This window comes from Coturnix japonica, chromosome Z, assembly GCF_054131305.1.
Source record: "Coturnix japonica strain WE chromosome Z, WE-NBRP24, whole genome shotgun sequence".
NCBI classification, from domain to species: Eukaryota; Metazoa; Chordata; class Aves; order Galliformes; family Phasianidae; genus Coturnix; species Coturnix japonica.
The window spans coordinates 61,043,904-61,067,078 of NC_140702.1; the positions used below are offsets into that span (position 1 = coordinate 61,043,904).

Consider the following 23,175-nt stretch of genomic DNA (forward strand, 5'->3'; position numbering starts at 1 on the left):
GAGAACCATGCTAAAGCTCCTGTATTTTTATTGCCTATAAACAAGCATAAATTTAATTTAAGAGCACTTATGTTTGAATATCCAGCTTGTCACATGGTAGAGAAACTGTTCTCATTTCATTCCCATGAGAGAATTATCTTTTTTTCAGATGATGTGTAAAGTTAAAATGCACAAAGTACCTGATATCAGCCTTCTGATGCTTTCAAGTTGTGCTGTCAGCAGCAACTCTTCATATTTCAAGATCTCAAACTGCACTTCATATAACTGAAGCTGCAGATCATAATAGTCGGCTTCTAACTGATCCAAGTGGGCTATGGCTTCTGTACCACCCTTCAGACTTTGCATCTAAGTGGAAAGAGGGGAAAAAAAAAAAAAAAAAAAAAAAAAAAAAAAAAGAATAAATACACACATTCAGGATAAAGAAAATAAAACGACAGATTTTATCATTACAGCCAGGTACAGTCTAGTATACTAAATAAGGCATGTTAAAATTGAATACATCAAGAGCAGAAGGCTGGTTTTGACCCACACACTACTAGGCAACTACAATACTTGACATTTTTTTCAATATGGTAGATTACTCCTGATGGCTAAAGTGCTAAACTACATAGTAAGCAGTGTGAAATAACCCTATCACTCTTACTCTCCTACCTGATTCTCACAAGAGATTCTATGTCCTTATCTTCAATTAAAAACAAACAAACAAAAAATGGCATCTACAAAACTACCTCAAAATTATCACTGTAGCTGAAGCAGGGAAAAAAATGAGAGGTGGCACAAACAGGGAAACTTTACTGAGAAGCTTATTTCAAAATTTAAAAAAAGAAAAAAAAAAAAAAAGCTCTTTATACTATCTTTTTCAAAATATTTATTAAAAAAAATCCTAACTTTTGTCTAGTGTTGCAGCTGGAGAGGAAAAAACACACCCCCTCACCCCAACCCATCAAAAAGAAAAAGAAAATACCAAGGTCTATCCCCTCAGAATGTAGAGAATCTCTGGAGTCTTTCAAAGAACAAAAAAAGGAGTAGTTAAGCTCTAGTATGTTTTTCAATAATTACTTGGGGCTCTAGTCTGAAAAAGCAACACAAGAAACACCAAGTATGATCTTAGGTCACTCTCCTGACTTCAGGCAGGCATGCATGCATTCAGCAAAACAGTATTTAAATATTGTCAGTTATCTAAAAAGTTGGCCAATCAGATCACATTTAAGAAACACTTATATTTTCACTTCAGAGCAAATTCTAAGCCATGCAGCTCTACAGTTTGCACACAGAACTGCTAAGGTCACAATCAAACTCTCTACCTTCTCAAAAATTCATGCCTTACAGTTTCCCCGATACAAAGGATGAAAGTAAATCTAATTTTTACTGAAGACTTGCAATCTGTCTTAATGTTCTAATAGAAGGGGATCCAGTTACCACAGGATAGTGACTCCAGCACTAAAACGGGACATCTGCCAAGGGAAAATGAAGGATCTATCCAACTATACATTTAAAACAAAAAACAAAAAAAAAAAACCAAAAACTTGCTACTGGATTTTTACACTTTGATGGTCTCTTGAGGGACCAAGGCTGTCCATAACCACAGAACAGTTTTCTAGGTTTAATTTATCATATATATTTAGACATAATTACACTAGATCAGAAAAAACCCTGTACTGAATCAAACACAAAAAAAGTATCTTATTCCTTCAGACAAAGTTTGGAATAGCAAATATCCATAAAGATGAAATATAGCAGCAACACAAAATGGTTTAACACAAAATGGTTCAGTCTCTCTCATCTTGCAGCTCAAGACTTCTCGAGCAGCCTTTTATGCTGAATACACTCCCTTGATTTTACTACATGACTTTGCCCTATCCCCCTCTTTAATAGTGTGTAAGCTCTTAGCATCTGAATCGTTATCCACTGTCAGATTTCACAGTTTAATAAAGAGTGAGGAAACATCTCCCTTAATTACACTTTGTTTTGTCTGAGATTAACAGATGGAAGAACTGTGAATTGACTCTTAGAATTTCTATTCTTAAAATTTGCTACTACACTATCTGAATGCGTTTTTTTCCCCTCAGATACCAGCCAGAAAAGATGAAAAGTCTGTGTTTATCATAAATCTTACAATCAAAAACACATAGTTCTTATGTTTTATATCAGTGACACAGTATATCTTGTTAAGATGGTCTACTACCATCTCCATAGCCAATTATTATCAAATCAGTAAACAAAATAAAGATGGCAAGTTTTTAGGGCAGCAGAACTTATTTCTTCTGAATTTCCCAGTTTTTAACTGAGGCTAGCTTGCAAGAGACACTCCAGTGTCATTTTAAAATTAAAATAAATTAAAAAAAAAAAATAATTAAAAAGGACATATTAAAAGGATGCTCTTACTGTAATATATAATTATATATATTATAATGTATATACTATATCAGTATTATTACAATATATATGTAATATATTAGTAATATGTTTTAATAAATATATATGTTTTCCCCCCAGCAAATTAATGCAATGTCATTTAAAGTTCTACCACTGCTCAGAAGTCATGCTTTGTCAGTGGAAATGCACTGTGAAATTCACCTAAACCTTTCTTCAAAAAAAAAAATGTTCACAGATTTTAGGTCCACAGACACTGCAAAGACTGAACAGACACAAAGTATCAGCAAATGAAGTTACAGCAGCTCAAAATTTCTTTCAGCTGCACCAGTGTGTGCAACATAAAGGCCAAACTGACAACCAAATCTTAGCCCTGCAAGCATACATGCCACCTATCCGATCCATTTAAGGCATTCAACATCACTACATTCAGTTTTCACGTGAAACAGGAATGTGCAATGAATATCGTTTTACAGTTCAGATATTTAAGCAATATAAACAATATAAATGAAAAAAGGAAATTGAACCTTTAATTTCTGTCATTTGTGAGCATGTAACTAATCCCAACCCAGTGGAAAAAATATCAGGAACTTCTAAGTGAGAATGTGATTACAGGAAAGAAATATTTTGCAGCTGGATGAATGACTAGAACTGAGGAGATCGAGTTCAATTTCCTGATATGCCTCAACTTCTTGTACTCACTGTAACAAATAACTGAATCTATGTGACTTTAATTGGAGTAACAATGTTTCTTTGTTGCCTCGTTCAGACTAAGTGGAGATCTTAAGCAGGAACTAAGTTTTCCTAACATTTCCATGGCAGAATGCAGACTCAAATAAGGATAAAAGGCTACTGATAAGAACTTTAACACATGTTCTAAGATAACATACTATGATGACAAAAACAATTTTAAAAATCAAAGAGAACACAGAACTAATGGTAAAAGTGGTATCCATTGCTAACACATATGTTGCTCCTAACAAAAGAAAAAAAAGCTTTCTAGAAAAGACTCTTTCAGCTTTTATTGAATAGAATCATTAAATGATATTTTTATTTTTGCTGATGCATTCAGCACAGACAAAAGCAAAATAACAGTCATGAAATTCAATACAAGCTTAAATATTCAAAGTCATTCGAAGTAAATGTATCTTCCATTTAGGCTCATTGCACAAGGAAAAAAAACTTCAATTACAAACTACACAAAAAAATTACAGAACCCAACCAGTAATTGGTTGGAATATGCCTTTATGAAAATATCACTAACCATTTACCATGGACATTTGAAGTGTTTTGAAGTGAATGTTTATAACTGTACTATACACTTCTAAGCAAAAATAATAATAATAAAATTAAAAAAAAAAACAAAACAAGACTAGTTACTGATTCCTACATACGCAGGAAGAGACTTGTTGGTTTGTAAGTGTTCAGTCACACATTTCCATTTGTCCAAACTATTTCACATACTTACAGAATTACAAAGGATTCTCACTGTGATTTAATGTTTCTGTTTACTGTCAGGAGGACATGTCTTGGGAACCAGTCCACAAAAACAGACTCTGGTCTGCCTCAAAGGAAAGTTTTCATCATTCCCCTCAAACAAAATTCAGAATAACAAAAGGAATTCACAAAGGTATTAAACAGGAAAATAAAAAGATCTAAGTGCAGCTTGTGTCGATTTCTACTCTTGATTTAAAGAAAAAATACTAATAGCAATAATGCTGATAGCAATAATGCAAACAGTTTCAGCTGTTAAACAAACTGGTAACTACTGGCCTAACACAAACTGAAATTCAGACTTCTAAAACAAGATTCAAATCCCAAGTATCCATGTGTACTAAATTAGAGCCCATATGTAGCTTCTTCCACTGCAACTCATTACTCTATACTTCCAGCTACACAATTTCTGTATATACAGCTTTACTAACTTATGAGAAGCTAAATTAAAATATTAAAGTCAGCACTTTATTAAAATTCAGAAGACACTACCTAATTCAAAGACATCATCACTGACATGCACAGCTTCTTCGAGGAGTTTTTGATGTGTAATTAGAGTAGTAATCAAAAAGTCTATGCATAAAAAAAAAACCAAAAACTATTTTTGATTTATTATTTTTTAAGACTTTGTCACAGTGAGAAAGAAATTAAAAAGAAGTATTAAAAAGAAAACTTTGATCTTGAATTTCAACTGCTAACCTCAGCCGTTTTACATTCTTTTATCCACAAAATGGCATACGTGAAAATTCAAAAGGATCAAATAGGACTCCAGATATTCTTCCCTGAAACTACAGTTCCAACTAAACAACTTCATAATTAATACAATCTCTTAATGAGAATTTTCACATGACTTTTTAGCTGGTTTTCATACTTCATGAATACAGATTTTGTCCAAACAAAACGATTGAGAGTCTTCTGAATTGTACACATCTGGCATAGCTGGTAGGCAGAACACCTAACAGCTGTACCCACCAGGCTTGGAGGGCTGAAAAAAGGTGCCTCACCAAACCCTAAGTAACGAATTTCTGCCTGACATCTAACCTACATCTCCCTCTTTCCCCTCTTTCAGTTTAAAACCATCCCCTTTGTAAAAAAAAAAAAAAAGGGCCATGCAAAAAGTCTGCCTCCTTTTTGTTTCTAAGTTCACCTCAAGTAACAGGATGGCCTCAATGAGGTTTCCCAAGAGGCTTCTCTTCACCAACCAAACAAGGTCAACTCCCTCATCCTTTCTTGCAGGAGAGGTGTTCCAGCCCTCTGACCATCTTCGTGACCTCCTCTGGACTCACCCCAACAGACCCACACACCTGTCTTATGCTGGGGGTTCTAATCATGGATGCAGTACTGCAGGTGGGGTCTCACGAGGGCAGTGTAGAGAGGGACAATCACCGCCCACTCCTGGTTGGCAGCTCCTCTTTTGATGCATCCCACGACACATTTGGCCTTCTGGGCTGCAAGTATAGTGCTGGTTCATGTCTGCCTTTCATTCACCAGAACCACCAGGTCCTTCTGCACTGGGCTGCTCTCCATGAGATCTTCTCCCAGTTTGTATACCCTGTCTCCCCAGTCTGGGATTACCCTGACCCAATTGCAACACCTTCACTTGCCCTTGTTGAACCTCATAGTTGGTTCTCATAGGCCCATTTTTTAAGCCTGTCCAGGTCCCTCTGGATAGCATCCCTTCCTTTCACTGCATCAACTGCACCACTTAGCTCGGTGTCAACAGTGAATTTGCTAAGTCTGTACTCAGTCTCACTGTCTACACTGTTGGTAAAAATGCTGAAGGGCACCCATCCTAAGACATACCCCCAGGGAACAACACTCATCACCAGCCACCATCTGAATGTATAGCTGTTGACCAGAACTCTCTAGCTATAACCATCCAGTTTTCATTCACCAAATAGGCTAACCTTCAAATCCATCTCTCTCCAATTTAGACAAGGATGTGGTGCATGACCATGTCAAATACTCCCAGAAACCACCCATCTTTCTACAGTGTTGTAGAATCATTTTTTATAGCAAAAGTGTCCCACCATACCATTTATGAATTCTACCTTTATTTTGACATCACAAAACAAACAAACAAAAAAATGTAGTAGCTTTCTGTATACTTAAGTGTAAAGCATTTTAGGAGACAAAAAAAAAGTATTTCATTAACATACTGAATGAAAACTATGATAAGACTGCAACCCTTCTTCCAACACACAGTATTCCAAGTCACATCTGTCACAGAATCGCTAAGGTCTGACAAGATCTTTAAGATCATCTAGTTCAGTCATTGACCCATCACCACCATGTCTACTAACCCATGTCTCTCAGTGCCACATCTACTCTCTGTTTGAAAATCTCCATGGACAGTGACTCCACCACTTTCCTGGGCAGCCTGTTCCAATTCACTGTCACTGTTGCTAAAAAGAAATTTTTTATAATATACAGCCTCTGCATACTTAGAGCTATCCCATTTTTAAAGCAATAAAAAAGGCATTTCAGAACAGAAGATGGTCGTGATACCACAGAATCACAGATCACAGAATGACCCAGGTTGGAAGGGACCTCAAGGATCATGTAGTTCCAACCCCCCCATATCATCCCAATCACCTTGTTTTAATCTTCAAACTTATTACACAGCATCCCAAAGCACCATGTTGATGCACACCCACCAGATGCTTCTTGTTCCTTTTTCACAGAGCCCCCTACCTTTCACTTCAGAGATCTCCATCATTCTTATATACAGCAGTCTTTTTTCTCTGTTTAGTCCCAAATGCTTCTTCACATCTCAATAATCACTCACTAATCAAAAATAATAAAAAAATGTCTTCCTTATATCCAATTTAATCCCTCTTTGTTTAGCCTGAAACCCTCTCCCCTCCTAACTTAGCAGCCTCTGCTGAAGAGTCTAACCCCTTCCTTCTTATAGCCTTCCTTTAGATACTGAAAAGCCACTAACAGTTCTTGCTGGAGCCTTCTCATCCCCAGACCCAGCTCCCTCAGCCTGCCCTCACAGGGGAGGTGTTCCCTCCCTTGGATTATTTTCATGGCCCTCCTCTGGATGCACAATGGGTCCCAAGCACTCCCTGTACTAAGAACTCCAAAAACAGATGTGGTACTCATGATGAGATCTCACAGATGCAGAGCAGAGTGGCAGGATTTGCTTCCTCAACCTGCTGATTACCCTTCTTTTGATGTGCCACAGGATCCAGCTGGCTTTCTGGGCAGTAAGAGATCATGTTCAGCTTGCCATCCCAAGTTCTATTCAGCATAGCTGGACTCCATCCTTACACCTCCCAGCTCATATTAATAGCAGGGATTGCTGCAAAGTAGGTGCAAGACCTTGTTCTTGGATTTATTGAACCTCACGAGATTCACCTGGGCCCACTTCCTGAGTCTGTCTAGGTCTCTCTGGATGGTATCTAGTCTGTCAGGCATGTCAATTGCACCCACACAGCATGGTACCATCCACAAACTTGTTGAGGGTGCACTTGATCCCACTGATGATGTCACTGACGAAGATATTAAAGATCACTAGTCCTAGTACTGACCCCTGAGGGACACTACTTGTCACTGATCTCCAAGCCATTGACCAAAACTCTCTGGGTACTATCTCACAACCAGTTCCTCATCCACCAAACCATTCTACTCATAAAATCTGTATCTTTCCAATTTCGGGAGAAGGGTGCTATGGGGACCATGTCAAAAAAAAAAGTTGCACATGCCTGACATCTCATATCAGCTCCCTTTCTTCTATATGCCTAAGTGTATCTCCCAGGATTATCTGATCCAAGGTCTTCCCCAGCACTGAGGTGAGATGTCAGTAGACCCCTAGGTCATCTTTTCAGCCCTTCTTAATTTGAGTACTATACTGCCCTTTTTTCCAGTCACCTGGGACTACACTTGACTGACATAACTTTTCAAAGTTATCAAGAGTGGTTTGATCAGTGAATCCCCTCAGGACTCCGCCACACTTGCAATAAAATTTCATTTGCTTAGCATGATTGAATGTGGGGAATTAAAACAAAGACTTATATTACTAAAAATACCAAAAATAGCAAGTTTCATGTCTGTTGGTTCATTTCTTTCAAGAGTATCAACACTCCTGAAGGTTCGGTTTTTTACTATGCTTAATTTTTCTGCTTATTGGTACTGAAAAATTACCTCCTCTTTTAGTGCATGTTTCTTCTGCTCCAAACAGATTTCTTTAGCACGCATCAATTGCAAAGTCTCCTTAGAAACTGCATACTGAAGCTTTTCCATACGTTCCACTGCTGCTGCCCATGCTGCCTTACCAAATTTTTTCTGGTCTGCTCGCATTCGATCATACACAGCTACAGAAGGGAAGAAAAAGGCAGACAATTTATCAGTCATCTCTTCAGATCTCTATAGTGATTCTACTGTATAGACTGTACACGTTTGCATCCAAAACCATACAAAGTTCTTAGCAGAGAAGTAATTCTGTAGAGTAACAACCTTCGTATTCAAGGTTTAAGAATTTTTAGGTCTCATGTACGTATGTAATTTGCTGTTTACCATTTCATTACTATAAGTCCAATTTTTGTTATTCATACGAATGTCTGAACCACAAGTTCAGAACATCTGGCTTAAAAACACTGTTTAATGTTACCATGTGGTCTTGAAGTGCATCCCAGATTCCTCCTGCTTCTGAAAGCCTCTACCATCAGCCACTGAAATCACCAGTTTCCCTTTACAAATTCTACAGTGCAATCATAAATTTAACACAAATCTGCAGAGTGAAATAAGAGTTACAGTTTAAAACAAAAATTTGAGGTTGACCTCAAGTGCATTTCAGAAAGAATAATGTTTAACAAAAATAGGCTTGTTAAATTCAATGTTTTCTTTTAAACTCAAAGATTGTTTTATGGGATAATTAGATAACAAGGTACAATCTGCCTTTAATGTACAGAGATGATCTAGAATCTCTTAAGGAAGCCTTCAGAGTAGCTACAGTCCCTTGCTTGACTCAGATTTCTCTTCCTGAGCCCCAGAAAAAATCTAGGCTAATGTATTTCAGATTTTTACCATTTTTAACATATAGAACAATCACATGACACTGATCACACTTAACTTTACAGAGCAAAAGTCATGGAAGTCACAACCAAAAAGAGTAGCATTCAGTCCCTAGGCACCAGAAAATACCAACCATTCTTGTTAGATAAGTATCTACTTGTTCTCACCTATTTTTTCCTCTGTCATCTGTCATTATTTTGCTATGTATGATCTCCTTATGATCAGTAGGAGGCCAGATAAAGCAAACAAAAAACAATATGCACCCCCAATTGTACATTTATCAAAAAATCTCCAAGCATTTCATTTTCCAGTGTCCTTCCTCACGATCCTGACAGCTGTATGTGAAAATATTACGTGGAAAAAAATAAAAAGGAAAGGAATTGTAAATATGAATTTTTTTTTAAATTAACTAGTGAGGTATTTTACTTGCCATGTTTGTCAGAGCAGAAGCTAAATACATTTAGAATTAGCTCTAATTAATGTGACTAAACTACTTCTAACATATTTTTAGGTAAGGTAAAGTCTCACATTAACCCTAACTTGAGTTGTTTTACATTGACTGCTTCTCGAGGCAGTTCTTTTCAGGGAGAAAACAGGAAACCTACCCATCAAAAAAGACTTTCTCTCTGGGGTACAGCACATTCACCTATTTGCACAATCACTACCACCAAGGCAAAGAAAGAGAAAAAAAAACCTGCACCCTCAGGTTTGTTTACAATAATTAACTGATTATTTTGGTTAAAATGATACAAGAATAATAGCACAGATGTCTGTGCAAGCCATATGTCCTTGCTTAACTGCACTGACTCATTTAGTAAAACTGCTGTGAAAGATCTATCTATGAAGACTTTCGAGCAGATCTGCTTTCAGAGCAGTTAAAGCTGAGCTGTTGCTTAGTGTTCAGAGCTATAAAAAAATTTTACTGGAAGGCAGTGGGGAAAGAAAAATGAAACTAAGTGAAACGCAATGGACACTTATTGTGGTTTACCATATCCAATGCAGAAGACAGAATCCATCAGGGATTCCATGTTTCCTAAATCTTTTGCAAATGTAATTTGCCACTAATAAAATCCCACTGTGAAGCTAGTTGTGAAACTATTTAAAAATTTATATTGTGACTGCTTCTGATGGCATTCCGTAACTACTTATTTGAGAAAGATTTCAACATACACAGAAATAAAAACAAGTAAGAATGACAAGTGCATTTTCCTCACAAAGGATTGATAAAAAAATAAATTAAATGGGACAGTACAGAACATGATAAACATTAACCTTTAAAGGTCTTTTGTTTCAAGTACAGAATAATAGAAAATAACTACCTTTCTGTGCTTTAGCTGTTATTTCAAAGTATTTAACTGTAAGATCTTGAATAGAAAGTACAGCCATGTGGGCTTTCCTCTGCCAATCAGCATCTTCTTTCTGCAGACTCTCAATTCTTCTGGGGCCTAGGTAGTCATTCTCTATTGAGATCTGAAAATAAATCAGACCATAGTTAATAATACTGCTAGCTTCTGAAGTGATCAGTGGCTAAGAACAAAAGAAAACAAAAGAACAAAAAGGAGAGAAAACTACCAACAAATCATCACATCTTTTATTCAACAGGAAAAAAAGTGTTCCTGTCTGTTGAAAAAGTACATTCATGGCTTCATTACTATTCTTACTAGAAGACCAACAAACTCCAATAAAAATCTGATTTACCAGTAACTTCTTGTTACATACAATATCCTCAAATAATAAGCATGCTTTATCCAGGCTTTCTTCCAGCCTAGAATATTCCAATATGAAGCAAGTAAATCTTCTTAGGTTATAATAAAGATGGAAAAAGGGATGTCTTGGGATGCTGTGAAATAATCATCAGTTTTAGGAACTCTTTGTTTTAATGATGACTTAAAACATATTTCCCCAGCAACTGAGAATTTAAATACTTTTTCCACTCCTAAAATGGAGGCTATTTTAATTCTAACTAATAACTTTTTGAAGCCAGCAAGAGAACTGGGATTTCTTTTACAAATTAAAAAAATATGTAGCTGTCTCTCTATTTTTTGTACATGCTTCTTAAAAGTTGATGTTATCATCAGTCCAATTGAAAAAAAAAAACAACCAAACAACAAAAAAAAAAAAAAAACCCAAAAACTAGATATCTAAGGCAGTACACATTTATGCTGAAACCTACAATTCCAAAGCCTTAATTCTGAATATTTTCAATTTATATTGGTAAAAAAAGATACCTCACTACTTAAGACAAAAATCCTCAAACTGAAAACTCATAGCCCTCTGTGCAACCAGATATTTAACCTGAAGTTCTAACGTCTCAAATGTCAAAATGTCTCATCTCAGTTTCACAAAGCTTCAGTCAAAAAGCCATTCCACTTTTTACTTTCAGTACAAATAGTAGGCTTTTTAGTGATTATTCAGCATCTACTTCTGCATGTCCGCTTATCTCATTCCATACAGGGATGATCTTTAGAAACAAATTTATATAGATAATTTCTATCCTCAAAAAATGTTCGAAGTAGTTTAATACAGTATTTTAATCTACTTATATGTATGTACATATATATATGAAGTAGTTATTTCATACATGTTTCTAAAAACCCTGAAAAGACAACAGGCAAAATAAAAATGTGAACAAGTGTAAGTGAATATTAATTTTTCCAGACATCTTATAACACATAATCCAATGAAGCACATATATATATATCACAATTTCCACAGGTAACGATTATGAGTGGACAGACAAGAATTTCAAAACAGAAGTAAAACCATAGGTATAAATAAGAAACCATCACTGGCAGAGTTAATGCTTTACACAGAACTATTAAGCAAAAAAATTTTGAGAAGCAGGGTAAAAGTAATACAGTTAGAAACCTTCCTTTAATACTCTTGGGTAGTGATTACATAATTTGATGTGGAAATTGAAATTGGATCACCAAGTAGTGTGAGTAACACTATTGCTAGCCACCACTTCTAGAAGAAGCCTCAATATAGCATTTCTTGATATTTCTTCATCCAATTTTGCCTGCCAAAACATTATTCACACACAGCATAGGCTAGAGATTTAGCATTTTCCAATACTACTGCATCACTGTTCCAGACATCAAATATTTACAGGTAACAGAAAACAGGAAGCATCTTCTCATTAGCTGCAATCCAAATTACAACATCTATGCTATCATTCACACTGAGGTTATTCATTTGACAAGGCACAAAAAACCTAGGCAGCCTTTGCCTTAGCAGCATTTGTGAATGTACTGACAACCATGGAGATACCCACAACTGGAGACTAGAGTACACTACTTGCCCCAACAATGATTTGTAACCTGTGCCAAACAGAGGTATCTCAGGGTCACAGTAACAAACTCTGATGGGATAGTGCAAGACTAAGTGACAAGAGTCACTCACTCTTACTATTAATAGGAACTTCAAATGAGCTCCTGAAGACTGAGGTTCCTGGGCTGATGCCAGGAGCAATAATCCTCATCTATGCAGATGTCTGATTGACATCCATTGTTCTATGGACACTAACTCACAGTAGAAGGCCTCTTAGACCACTCTAGGCGCAGTGAAGGTCAAACAGATGAAAGAAAACTCAGGGAAGTTGACTGTCTTTCTGTAATGCCAAGAGCCTGGCATTGAGCAGCCATAGATACTCACGTGCAAATGCAAGGAAAGCAACCAATTTGCTTTACTTCCTCAGAGAACATCATTTGATGGAAAACATACTCAACCAAAGCGACATAAAAATATTCACAAAATACACTCTGTACTGTATACTAAAAGATAGCAGATTGCTTCTCTGCTTTTTTTCTTGTTTTTCTATTAGGCCCTTCACTTTCTGAGTAATAGCAAACTTTAAGAGGCTGTTTTGTTTTCCAGTGTCTAGCTGCCTGCCACACTCCTCAGGGCTGGGGTAGATGTGCCCAACACAGAGGTTTCCTTTCCTGGGCTTGCCCGACATGCGCCCTGTGGCCTCTGGGAGCCTCCCATTGGCCTGAATATGCTCCAATGCTCCCCAGAGTTAAAGCAATCTCTTCTCATCCAGACAGCGCATTCCATCTGATTCAATCTCTCCATGAAGGAATGTAACAAAGAAAAATAAGTTACTGAGAATAAGATACCAATGTAAAAGGAACTACTGTTTGCAACCTTTCCAAACTATAGTCATGGTAAATAAAAAGCCCAAAGAAAAAAAGACAACATAACTAGTAGTTTAATTAAAGAGAGGTGGCAGCTGTAATAAACAGAAAAGTAGGGGAAGAAAGAGAGGTTGCAACTATCCACAACATCCTCACAAAAAGGGAGTATATTGAGTGGACAAGGGAAAAAACACATGGCCCGTAAAACAGCAATATAAACAGGCCCACATATTTTGAATATGTTATTTCCTATCATCTCTTTAAAAGCCAATCTTTTGTTATAAACATTTCTGTGAAGGCAATAACTATCATTATGAAATTAAAGTAAGATCTTACTGCATTCCAATTCTGTTCACAATGCATGTGCAATATATTTAGGCTTCATTTTTCTTCCTGCACATCTCTACTTTTCTTTTAGTTTTTATAGTCCATAAAAGATCATAGGTCATCTTACAGATTAATACAAATAGAGAACACAGTGCAGCGTGAGAGGACCTGGGAACATTGCTGCCAGCAGCTCACCATGAAACAACAGTGTGCCCTGAGGACAGAGCAATGAGGGCAAACAGCATCTCAGGATGTGTTAACACAGCACAGCCAAACAATTGCAATAAGTACTTTTCCTGTTGTATTTACCACTGATGTGGCCTCACTCTGAACGATGTGTGCAGTTCTGGGCTCCACAATATAGAAAAGATGTTAAAGTCCTTGAAGACATCCAGAGAAGGTCAACAGAACTAATAGGCAAATATTTTCTACCTCTGATTGAAGATAGCTAGGAAAACTATGGAGGATATTGGCATAAAATAGACTTACTCCAGGTCATATTTATGGTTTAAGCAAGGGTTGTACAACTCTCACATGCTGTGTTATATCCCTAGACGGAATTACAATAGATAGGGGAAAAAAAAAAAAAAAAAGATGTAACAACAGCAGGCCATTTAATTATAAAAAAGAAAAAGCTGATTGAGCTCCACACATAGCAGAGGAGACAAAAAAACAACACAGCTTCAACATGTAAAAGATCATTTCACCTTCATCCTTTAGCTACCTTTCAGATTCAAGCAGGCAGGACAACTAATACAAACTACAGCACACTGTACATATTAACAAGACAGTGTGCATTTCAGTTTCTTCATCCACTCAGGGACAAAGTCTCACAGGTTTTAATTTAACTACGCACCCAGCTAGTTAAATTAAAACTCAGCATGATTTCCCAAAATATATTCTAATTTTCCATGTAAAGCCCCAGATATGTTGTGAAAGCATTCAGCTTTAAAATTCACATTACAGCTTTACTAGTTTTATTCTAATCAATACTAGAATGGACTTTAATGTTAATATAAATAACCAAACCAGCTTAGACTGGAGGGCTTAAGGTCCTTAGCATATCTGAAGCCTAGGACTACCAATACAAACTACAGAGGTTTAGACTTCCCTTATCAATATACAGGAAAAAGGCAGATGTTGATAAAGACACTGGCAGTAAAAGCAGCAACATACTTAAAAACAAATAAGACACATAGAAGACTTAACAAAATTATCATTGAACTGCAAGTTGCAGTGGTGAATGTTTTTTTCCAGAACTATGAAGAATGCTGAAGAATAAAGCAGTATTCAGAAAAGGAAGTAACAAAAGATTAAAGTTTTGGCACAAGAAAATATTAAGGCTATTCAAGTTGTTGAGGTTTCTTCTTTTCCAGACATATGACAATATATAGAAGGAAATGTTAAGATTGCTAAATTAAATTAAAATATTTTATACTGGCAATTAATAGGATTAAGGTTGTGTACTTTAGAGTTGTGACTTCCCTCTATCTATCACTCATGTGTCATATAATTTTAACTGCATTTCAACTTCACTGACAAAGTTTCAGGTTGAAAAAAATACTGAAAAAAATAATCTAGTTGCTTGACAATGTCTAAGCAAGTGGTTTTGGCCCTTCAGAAAGTTGTAGATTCCTTCCATAGATGAAAAGAGTTGGATTTATTTCAATGTTCAGTCAAAAAAAAAAAAAAAAAGCAACAAAATATGAAGCACGTGAACATCAAGAATTCATTAAGATAAGGTGGACAATTTTTACATAGAGATACAGTGAATATAAGTAAAATAATAAGAGCCCTAGAGAAGATGAAATTTGAAAGAACACATATGAATACCCGGGAATGGGATTAATGTAAGTAACTGTGGTAACAACATAAATGGAACCAGTAAAGGTCACAAAAGCTGTAAAAACTAGTTTCATAGCACCACTGAAAAAGAAGGACTAGACTTAATCTTGAGACTTGTAAAATTTACATAATGAAACATCTTGAAGAGCTTTTTCAAAGATCCATCTTTGAAAACCTTCTTAAGCCCTTGCCATCACCTTTCATAGTCAGGTTAATGTTGCTGCAGTCTCTACCTTACTTCTCCTTCCCCATCTTCAGCCCAATAGAAGAAAAAGTAAATCATGCATCTCCAGATCATAGTCTCCATTACTGTTACTACTGCAGCAATACAATCTGATATTTTTTGAATGTTCACACACCTTTCAGGTTTTCATCAAGATGCCTTTCTATCAATGCATATTAGACCTGTGTCCTTTCTCACTCTTTCCACTTGTACTTTGTTTTTAGGTCTTTTTGTTCTCTATAACTTCCTGAAGGGGGGTTGTAGTCAGCTGGGGGTTGGCCTCTTCTCTCGTGTAATCAGTGATAGAACTAGAGGGAATGGTTTTAAGCTGCACCAGGGGAGACTCAGGCTGAACATTAGGAAGTATTACTTCTCGGAAAGGGTGGTCAGGCATTGGAATGCACTGCCCAGGGAGGTGGTGGAGTCACCGACCATGGGAGTGTTCAAGAAACGTTTGGATGTTGTGTTGATGAATATGATTTAGCTGGGAAGTATTGGTAATGGTTGGACTAGATGTCCAACCTTGACAATTCTGTGATTCTGTGAGGTCAGATATGAAGCTGTCCTGGCCTGTAATTATCAGTAACATCGGAAGAAAAAAAATAAGTAATAATTAAGCCCCAAAATGTGTACAGAGCAATATCCCCCCAGCTTCTGTCACTCAACAGCTTAGAGGCTTCATGAGCTAATGGCTAATCTGAATCACTGTTAATAGCCAATGAGCGACCCACCTCTTTCATGTATATGTATATACGTGTATATACTTAGCGTCCATAATTAAACTGGAAACTATTGCCAAAGAGTATGCAAGGTGTGTTTAATAGGAGTTAAGGATTCTATTTTTCTTTCCTTTGTTTGCAGGCTGTTTAGAAGTGTCACAAGTTCATCAACAGGACCCTTGACTTCTCATGTGCGCATAAGAGTTATACACTTACTGCATGTTTTGAATGACAAAAATAAAGCAATCTGATTAATCTGAGATTGTTGGTATGGAATTACCTTTACCACCCTTTTATGTTTGATGTTCTGCACCAAAAAGAGACAACACTAAACATTTTTTGCAAGGACTACAGGTAAAGCAACTAATTTCTTCCTCATCTTATTCTGAAAACAGAATAAAATGAAACTGATTAAACTACTTAGTAAAAACCCAAATCCATAAAAGAAACCAACACAAAACACAAATGATGTTTTAAAAACAATACATGATGTATTAAATGATGTAAAAAATGTATTAAATGATGTAAAAAAACAATACAGAAGGCACAGATAATCTTGACTAATATTTGTATTGATGCATAATTATCCCTGCAAGAAAATAATTATCCCTGTAAGAAAGGTTCTGCGCTAAACAACCTTTTTTTCTCCTTGTTGGTATTTAAACAGTGTGTGCTCCCAGACCTCATTAACTGAGGCATCAAAAATACTAGCATTATGCATGAAAATGGAGCTAACCCCCACCATAATGGTTTATAGAAATGTTCCAATATTTAGCCTTCCAGAAACACATATGTGGCAAGTTAACACAAACCATCTCAAGCACAAGTTCTATTTATAAATGAATTCATCCACCCTAGCTACCAAGTGCAATATATATATTTTGTCATCATAGATACAAGTACTGCTTCTTCACAAACAATGAAATGGAAAACAAGAGATGGCATCTTTCTCAACCACATAATACTGTTGACCAAGTTTTATAACTCAAAAACTGCCAAGTTAGGAAGAGAATTTAACATCCATTAAATGGAACTACACATGAGTAAAATAATACATCATCGAATATGCCTCTTTCATCGAATATGCCTCTTTAACTTACCAAGGTTATTATTTCACAAAAAGGGAAAGAAGACTTTTTTTTTTAAAAAAAAACAACACTAAAATCTAAGAAATCAGTGAAATTAAAACTAGAAAAAACTCCTACTTCATGTTGCATCTGGAATACAATATTTATCTCCTCTTTTCTAGAGTGAAAAATAAAATATATTTTAAAATTCCATTTGTACAAAATGAACTATTTCATTGTACTTGGAAGAGATTGCGTGTTATTCATAACCTTGAACAGCATAATAAATCTAAAACAATATTCAAATTCTCTGTGCAACAACATTTATAATTGTGGGTATTTGAACTATGAACAAAAAATTTGCTCTTAGAAGCAGCAATGGCTCAAAATAAAAGCAGTTGGAGAATCTTAAATCCTCTTTCCTCCTTCTCTCATTCTACACTCAAACACAGACCACTCATTTTTAATTGAAAGTAGTAAAACAACAATGGCCAAGATACCAAGCTCACACAAATTGACATTTACAAAACAGACAAGACAAAACAGACCCATTTTAGCCCCTATGTCATGATACGTATTTTAAAAGACACAGAGGAATATAATCTAATCAACTGCATAGTAACTATGATTAATATTTCTGCAATGCAGCAAAGGCAATGTTTGTTCCTTCTGTTTAAGCACTTGAAAGAAATAAGTCTAAAGATATTAAATTTTTAGATGAAATGTGTTATAAAAAACATCTATTAAAACAGCATTCTTCAGCTGGTTATAATATATATAGCTCTTAGGAAAACACACTATTAAAGTTTAACAACTAACTAAATACTTAACACACTTCTACATTTAAGAGTTTCTTAACATAAGATTAGAAACTAACTCCTAATGGTTTAACAGATTACCTCAGAAAACTAAAATGGAATGTAGTTTCTTGCAGAACCTTTTAAAATAATTAACATTTTTAAAGACACTGTGCAACTCATTTCTGTTTATATTTTATGCATTAATACCCCTCCATAATATATATTTTTTTAATTTCACCTGCTAAAATCAAGAATGAATTAAAAGAATTCAACATAGAAAAGTAGAAATTAGACAAGTAACGGAAAGCCACAAGTCAGAGATTTCCTCACTCTACAAAAACACTCCTCTGAGAAAAGGCATGAGAACAGTCAGTGGAAAAACCATCACTACGCATACAGCATAATAAAGTACTTGTTAATAAACAGTAAATAAAAACCATGAATGAGAAGTTCAGTGGCATTTGCTGTACCTTTATCTGTTGTCTTCTCAGCATTGCAAGTTCTCTCATATCTCGGAATGGTTGTAGTAAGTACTGGTAAAGCTCGGTGGTAGCTTCTGCCAGGCTGCTGTAGGCCTCATCCTCCATTTGATACAGTTCAAGCAGCTCTACCATGCTTTCTGTATTCTTATGTTTTTCCAGCAACTAGAAAAAGAAAAATGCCAATTTTAATGAATGTATCCAAAATTCCTGCTGAAAGCAATAACAGCTTAAAAAGTACTTGTAGCCCACCTATTGTCTCCTCCAAAAATCCTCACTCAGACATATCAAAGAGCTTCAGTTTTCCACTCACATCTTGAACTCAGCTGATCAGATTATGATCGCTTGTCCAATCACCTTAACCCAAAAGGCATTCCTACTGATTTCTTCTCTTCAAAAATCACCATAAATAAGTTTTGAGACGTACGTGACAGTACAAAGAGCACAAGAAGTAACATATTAATCAGATATGCTACTTCATATGCTTCCCAATTTCAGGTATATTAAGAGGAATGACTGGGAAAAGTAACACAGAAAAGGACACAGATTCTAAGTTTCCTTGCTCACCTGTTACTCTGTATCCACATAGTTTCATTATACTAATACTGCTCCAATCTATGTGAAACGGAACAGCGATCTGCATTTTACCTGATAACTGAGGCATAAAGATCCAGAGTTTCTATTAGATATTTTAACAAGGAAATTATAAATGTATTTTAAAAATTAATTTTTTTTTATTTTTTTTTAAGCACGTGTTTTGCTTCATTTAAGGAGACATCCTGCCCACTCTCCCTTTCAGATCTTCTGAAATGGAAAACTGATTCATTTCTACAAATTTGCTACAATGCATGTTTTTAATTTATGTTTGCTTTGCATCTATTTTGGGCATTTGTCTCAACAAGCCTCACATGTTGCTGGAAATCTTTTACCATTTCCAAAAATATATTGAACTGTTCAGCTACCACTGATCTCATACAGACATGTGGAGTAATTGATGTGTTTACCAAGATTATCTGAAATATATTCCTTTCTTATGTAACTTCCAGACCCTGAAAGTCAGTCTCTTGTCCTTTCTTTCACCACCTCATAAGCATATATTTAAACATAGATTAGGGAACTACAGAATAACCATTTTGTATCTTCTGAGTTCGCTCAAGCTGGATACTCTGCTTACAAGAAACATTTGCTTAATACTCAACTGCATCAAGCATGAATACTGGAAAACAAAATAGAGAGAACTGCAGATGAGAAACCAAACCTTCGATCAATAGTTCTCTGGCATCTGATTTATCTCTATACCAGAACTATCAAAAGACACCTTTTTACCACAGTCATCTACTCTGCTCCGTTATATTCATATTATTCTGCTGGGTTTGTTACTAAAACAAACAAACAAATACTCTAATGCATATTTTGCAACTGATGATCCCTACCGCATTGCCTCAGTTTCCTCTGAATCTCTAAGTATTGGCCAAGATTAAAAACAGGAATGAGTGAAGCTTGTAGTAACTTATTTGCTTGTTCACCACTGAGATAATTGACAGAAGACAAGCCATAAAGCATTTTCCCTCAGCAAGCCTTGTTGGAGATAAGAGGTCTGGGTGAGAGAGTAGAATAATGATGATGTTTCTTATCAACCATATGACAATTTGTTTTTTCACCTGAATAGTTTTGCCTTGGAAACTGTTCCTACTCCAGGCTCATTCACTATGCCTTTTTTGTTGTCTTCCAGCAGCATGTAATATCCTGTAGTGTTCGAGTTCTCAGTGAGGGTAGTGTTCTGTGGTTTGCAGTCTATAAAACTAATGTTTTATGCACATTCTGGGCTAAACACACATAACTTTCAACCTCCAAGTGAACGGACAGCAGTCAGGCCAGACACTCTGGGTTTGACTCCTAAATTTCCACAGATTATGCATTATTCCAGCTCACAAGCAGTTTTAGCCTTTCAGGCTATAAAGCCACTGCTTTCTCAGTTCTTCTTGCTTACTGCTGGTGCCTCAAAATACAGTTGCCATACTGAAGTCTTCCCCTACTCGTACCAGGCATATCAAAAACCTTCCTGTAATCCCAAAGCTGTAGTTATTCCTCCATCAACATACTGAAAAAACAAAACTTTCCTCTCAAGCCACCTGTTACAATAAATCTGTAAAGGGCATGTTATTCACGCAACACATATTATTGTCTTAGATTACTAATACAAGGCCTTTCTTCATTCCTACAGCAACAAACCACACATATTGCATGTCCTGTGCGTAGCAAAGACCTTTTTTTTTTCCTGAATGAAAATGGTGATGCAACTTCCACATAATTAGAGTCTGAATTAAAAGACAACACTGGAAAGCTACTCAGAAACAACCAAATACCACCTTCTTTGATTTAGACTGAAGAGCTACCACAGATGGATATTCTTCAAAACAGGTAGAAAAATTACCTGCCTTTTAGCACAGAATACAGATAGCCTCACTACACACACCTGCCTATTAACACATCCGTATAAAGGCTCAATCTGCATCTGAGTGGAAAAAAACATCTAAACTTCTTAGAAAGGTTGCAAATCAGCTCAAAAGCATGTATACATTTTGTTCCATCAGATCAACACTGTAAAACTGCTGTCTCAAATTTTGCTCGAGTTAAAAGTTACATGAGGGGAAGAAGAGACTGAAGAAATACAAATGATCCGGTTTTGGAAAAGAAAAACACAGCAGTTCATATGATGTACATCTGAAGTGACAGCTATGATATTCACAGTCTAAGGGTATAGAGGAATGCCTATACGTATCCTCTCCTTTTTTGGAACTGGCATGATTACTACACTCTTCACCAATGCAGTGAGGCATGACAGCTTAGATTCTCCAAGTAGACATGGCCCAGTAAGACAGTGAGGTGCAGAGGCTGGTTTATCGGGTTTATTGCTATCAGTCCTAAAAGGGAGAGCAGACAGATATTGTTAGCTGTGCTATCGCCCCCTCATTCTGCTCTACAGCAGTCCAAGGGAGCCTTTCCTGTCCAGGAACCAAGTCAGATGAAGCCTTTTTTTCAGCTGGCTGCCATCCAGATAGTATTTAGACTATCAGATAACATTAATGCTAGGTCTAGCACAGAATCCACTGAATTAATAATGTCATAAGAAAAGCCTGGCCCCCCACAGTCTCACAGGTAGTTTAACTGTGCATGTTCCAAATTCCACACAGGAAGTATCTAAAGGATCTAATTTCTGTTACAGAAATACAAAAACTCAGCTATTACATTTTAATAAGACAAAGACATTGGTTAAGCTGGCCAAATGCTTCAGCCAACCCAGCACCTTAAAACTGTATGTTTTCCAAATTGTTAGCATAAAATAAATGAACAATTTCTGCAGCATATTTTTTGTCCCACCAATGGTTAATTCTTAATGCAGACATTCAGTGTTACCACTCATTTACTATAACCAGCTCAACATTCAGACTTCTACTTTCACATCTTTATTTTTATTTTTTTTATGATATTATTTAATGAAGTGGGTGGAGGGCAGAGTAATATCCTGTACAGGCCTGACTAGTGCAATAACCATTCAATACTGTATTTATTTTAAGAATGATGTTTCACAGATGTTATATTGTTCACAACTAAATGAATTCATATATTTTAGGCAACTATTATGCAGATAAACTCTAGTCAGCAGGAAACTCTTTTTTCCCCTGATTTAACTGCACATACACTTCCACTACATAACAAAGACTATTTCTGTCTTCAATATTAAAAATATATTTTGTCAATAAATCTTTAAAATCTATACAGATGACAGTGCAATTCTGTGAAAGCCACCTCCAGCTAGGAGGCTACTCCAAAGCCATCAGTGAAGGGCCTTTTCTTACATTACCTTTGCTATTATTATCAGAACTTTAATCTTTTATATATTATATGATTTATAAAAACGCTATGAACATGCCACAAATCCAACTGTAGCTAAAATGAACAATATTTAAATCCCCTCCTAAATTTGCACATATTTTTATATAATAATATATATCATATACTATTGTATATATTAGTATATATAATATATAGTATAATGTATCATATATATTAATGTATTTAGTATTATTATTATAGATATTAATATATAGTAATTACAGAATATACTATCATAGAATTACAGAATCACCAAGGTTGGAAAAGACTTAAGATCAACCAGTGGAACCATTCACCTATCACCAATACTTCTCACTAAACCATGTCCCTCAACACATCTAAGTGCCCTGGGTAGCCCATTCCAGCACCTGACCACTCTTTCAGAGAAGTACCATTTCCTAACATCCAGCCTGAATCTCCCCTGATGCAACTTGTGGCCATTCCCTTTAGTCCTATCGCTGTATACGAATTACAATACTACAGAAAAAGTACTTTTAAGATGCTCCATACTTCTGACTGAACATCAGTGTTAAGTAAAAAAAAAACTAAATACTCCTGCTATAAACTTGCAATAGTCTCCAAAAAATAAAAAAAAATAAAAATAGCACACAGAACTTGGAAAGAGTTTTAGTAACTGATTCTAAACTTCAAGCTCTTACATTAGAACATACTTTAAATTGTTTATGTTCTTTATTTTCAAGCTGTCTTTAAACAAAATGCATTCTTGTTGATGCTCATAACCCAGACACACATATTGGTAATATGCAGGAGCTTCAGCTACACAAAATTTGTTTGT

General features: G+C 35.9%; 1 protein-coding gene across 3 annotated transcripts in view; it reads right to left on the bottom strand.

Moving 5' to 3' along the window:
* JMY (junction mediating and regulatory protein, p53 cofactor) overlaps positions 1–23,175 on the bottom strand; it is a 57,541-nt gene that overhangs the window by 22,728 nt on the left and 11,638 nt on the right. Inside the window, exons 2-5 of one of the 3 annotated variants that reach the window (XM_015848570.3) lie at positions 18,474–18,647; positions 10,206–10,356; positions 8,017–8,186; positions 180–345 (exon numbers count right to left, since the gene is read on the bottom strand). In XM_015848570.3, coding sequence (XP_015704056.2) covers positions 180–345; positions 8,017–8,186; positions 10,206–10,356; positions 18,474–18,647 — 661 coding nt within the window. Of the gene's footprint in view, positions 1–179; positions 346–3,841; positions 3,960–5,118; positions 5,316–8,016; positions 8,187–10,205; positions 10,357–18,473; positions 18,648–23,175 lie in introns of those variants that run through there. The other 2 variants (XM_085528832.1, XM_085528831.1) reach the window with 2 other exon arrangements.